At 39.5% G+C, this 1,901-nt stretch overlaps 1 protein-coding gene across 1 annotated transcript; it reads left to right on the top strand.

Moving 5' to 3' along the window:
- Positions 1–287: 287 nt before the first annotated feature.
- On the top strand, positions 288–1,495 carry LOC18046211. The gene has a single exon (XM_006440896.2). The coding sequence runs from the start codon at positions 656–658 to the stop codon at positions 1,310–1,312; it is 657 nt and encodes a 218-aa protein (XP_006440959.1). The 5' UTR covers positions 288–655; the 3' UTR covers positions 1,313–1,495.
- The last annotated feature ends 406 nt before the right edge of the window (positions 1,496–1,901 follow it).

Here is a 1,901-nt window from a genome sequence, read left to right as displayed (position 1 = left end):
AAATTTAGTTAATTGACAGGGGAGCAAAATCCCATTCGGCCAAGGAAAAAAGAAAAAATCCGCACAAAAGAATAAGAATAGAAAAATTGGGAATAGAGACAGACGAGGAAAAAGAAAAGGCATGAGAAGTCCGTGAATGGAGCCTTTAAGCCTCCGCCCTACACGCGCCTGTCAGTATTTACCTGAAACTAATTAATTAATTAATTAATTAAAAAATTAAATTTAAAAAAAGGGCAAAATTCCAGGTCCTCCCTCTTTTCCCTCAACTATATATACCCGGTTCATTTCTACTCCCTCTCACCCAACACCTCATATTTTCTCTCTCTATACTCGGAACTTTTCTCTTTCTAAGCCTCTTCGCTTCAATTTCTTGTAGCAAATCTATTTTTCACATTAGTTGTATTTTCAACTTTAGTTAAGCCCCTCCTATTTTTGAATAATTGCCAAAATTACCCTGATCTCTTTTTAAGTCTTGAAAATCCTTGGAGCCCAACTTCAGCTTTCCCCGCCCACTATTTAAAAAAAAAATAAAACAAGAAAACTAATTCCATTTTATTAGACACAATTCCGGTACTAGGTTTGTGCCTGTCTCCATTGAAACTGAAGACGTTAAGTCACATTACGATTTTGCCCTTCAGGAATATTTTTTATTACAATGGCGGAATTGAAAATAGAAGACAGCGGCAACGAGAACAGCAAGAAGAGAGTCCGGGATGAGTTGGACGGCCACTCGGAGACCAACTCGCCTATCTCGAAACTCGCCCGAGTTGATTCGGTTGCCTCTGACGGGAACTCGGACGGCTCCGGCGTGAGCTCGCCGGAGGCGAAGCGGATCCACGACGATTTGCTGAACTTCCTCGACGAGGCAGACTCTGTCCCGGCGATTCAGGACCTGGACTCTGTCATTAGAAGCTTCGAGGAGGAGATTCTCGTTCCAGAACAGGCGCCACCGGTGGTGACGTCGGATGCCGGCGAGGCCAGGCCGGAGCTCGGTTTCCTTCTGGAAGCTTCTGACGATGAGCTCGGCCTGCCGCCGAGTTTTTCGACGGGAGCGGAGCAGCAGAAGATCGAAGCCGTTGATTTGAAGACGAGCGGTTGCGACGCCGTTAAGCTGGATGACATGGCGTTAGGGTTTGAGACCGAGATGCCTAGTTACGAGGCATACAATTTTGGCATCTGCGGCGACGCGGACGGCGGCGACGTTAATGTTTCTAATGACTTTATAACGTTAGGTGGCGGTTTGTTTGAAAGTTACGAACCGGCCGACATCGCAGATTTTGCATGGCGGCCCGAGTCGCTTTCAGCTTCGTAGAAACGGTGTAAAAAAAAAAAAAGAACGTGTGAAAGCGTTTTAGGGCACCGGAACTTGTTATTAGAAACGGACTGTTGATATATAAATACGTAGGAACGTACGTTATGCGTAGATTTTTAATGCAACCTGACGGCAGTTGTTTTGTTTTAGCTGCAATTAGAATATGAATTTGTTTTTTTTTAACGCTCTTGTGAAAATAATTGAAAGATTAAAAATGGGAATCATATACTAACATAAAGAATTTAAATTATATTACCCCGAGACTGTGTACAAAAACTCAATAAATTTTATTATAAATGAATTTTAACCTTTTTATTTTTTATTTTTGTTCTTGTTCTTGTTTTCTTTAATTTCTTCAAATAAGAGGAAACGGGTTCAGATCTTTCCAATTGTGTATAAATATTTCTCTTCATTTATTCATTTATGGTAGTTCGAAGCCAAATTATTTTAATGAAAAATTATATGTTGAAAATAAAAAAAAAATCTTAAAATTTTTTATCTTAATGATATAGTCATAAATTTTTGTATAAATTGTGGCGTTAATGTATTAATTAAATTAAATATTTTTTGGACTGCATAATTTATTTTT

Source organism: Citrus clementina, unplaced genomic scaffold (genome assembly GCF_000493195.1).
Source record: "Citrus clementina cultivar Clemenules unplaced genomic scaffold, Citrus_clementina_v1.0 scaffold_3, whole genome shotgun sequence".
NCBI classification, from domain to species: Eukaryota; Viridiplantae; Streptophyta; class Magnoliopsida; order Sapindales; family Rutaceae; genus Citrus; species Citrus x clementina.
This window is presented reverse-complemented; position numbering and strand designations above follow the sequence as displayed.

Coding starts and splice junctions, on each gene's coding strand:
- LOC18046211 (XM_006440896.2), top strand. CDS start 656: ATGGCGGAATTGAAAATAGAAGACAGCGGCAACGAGAACAGCAAGAAG.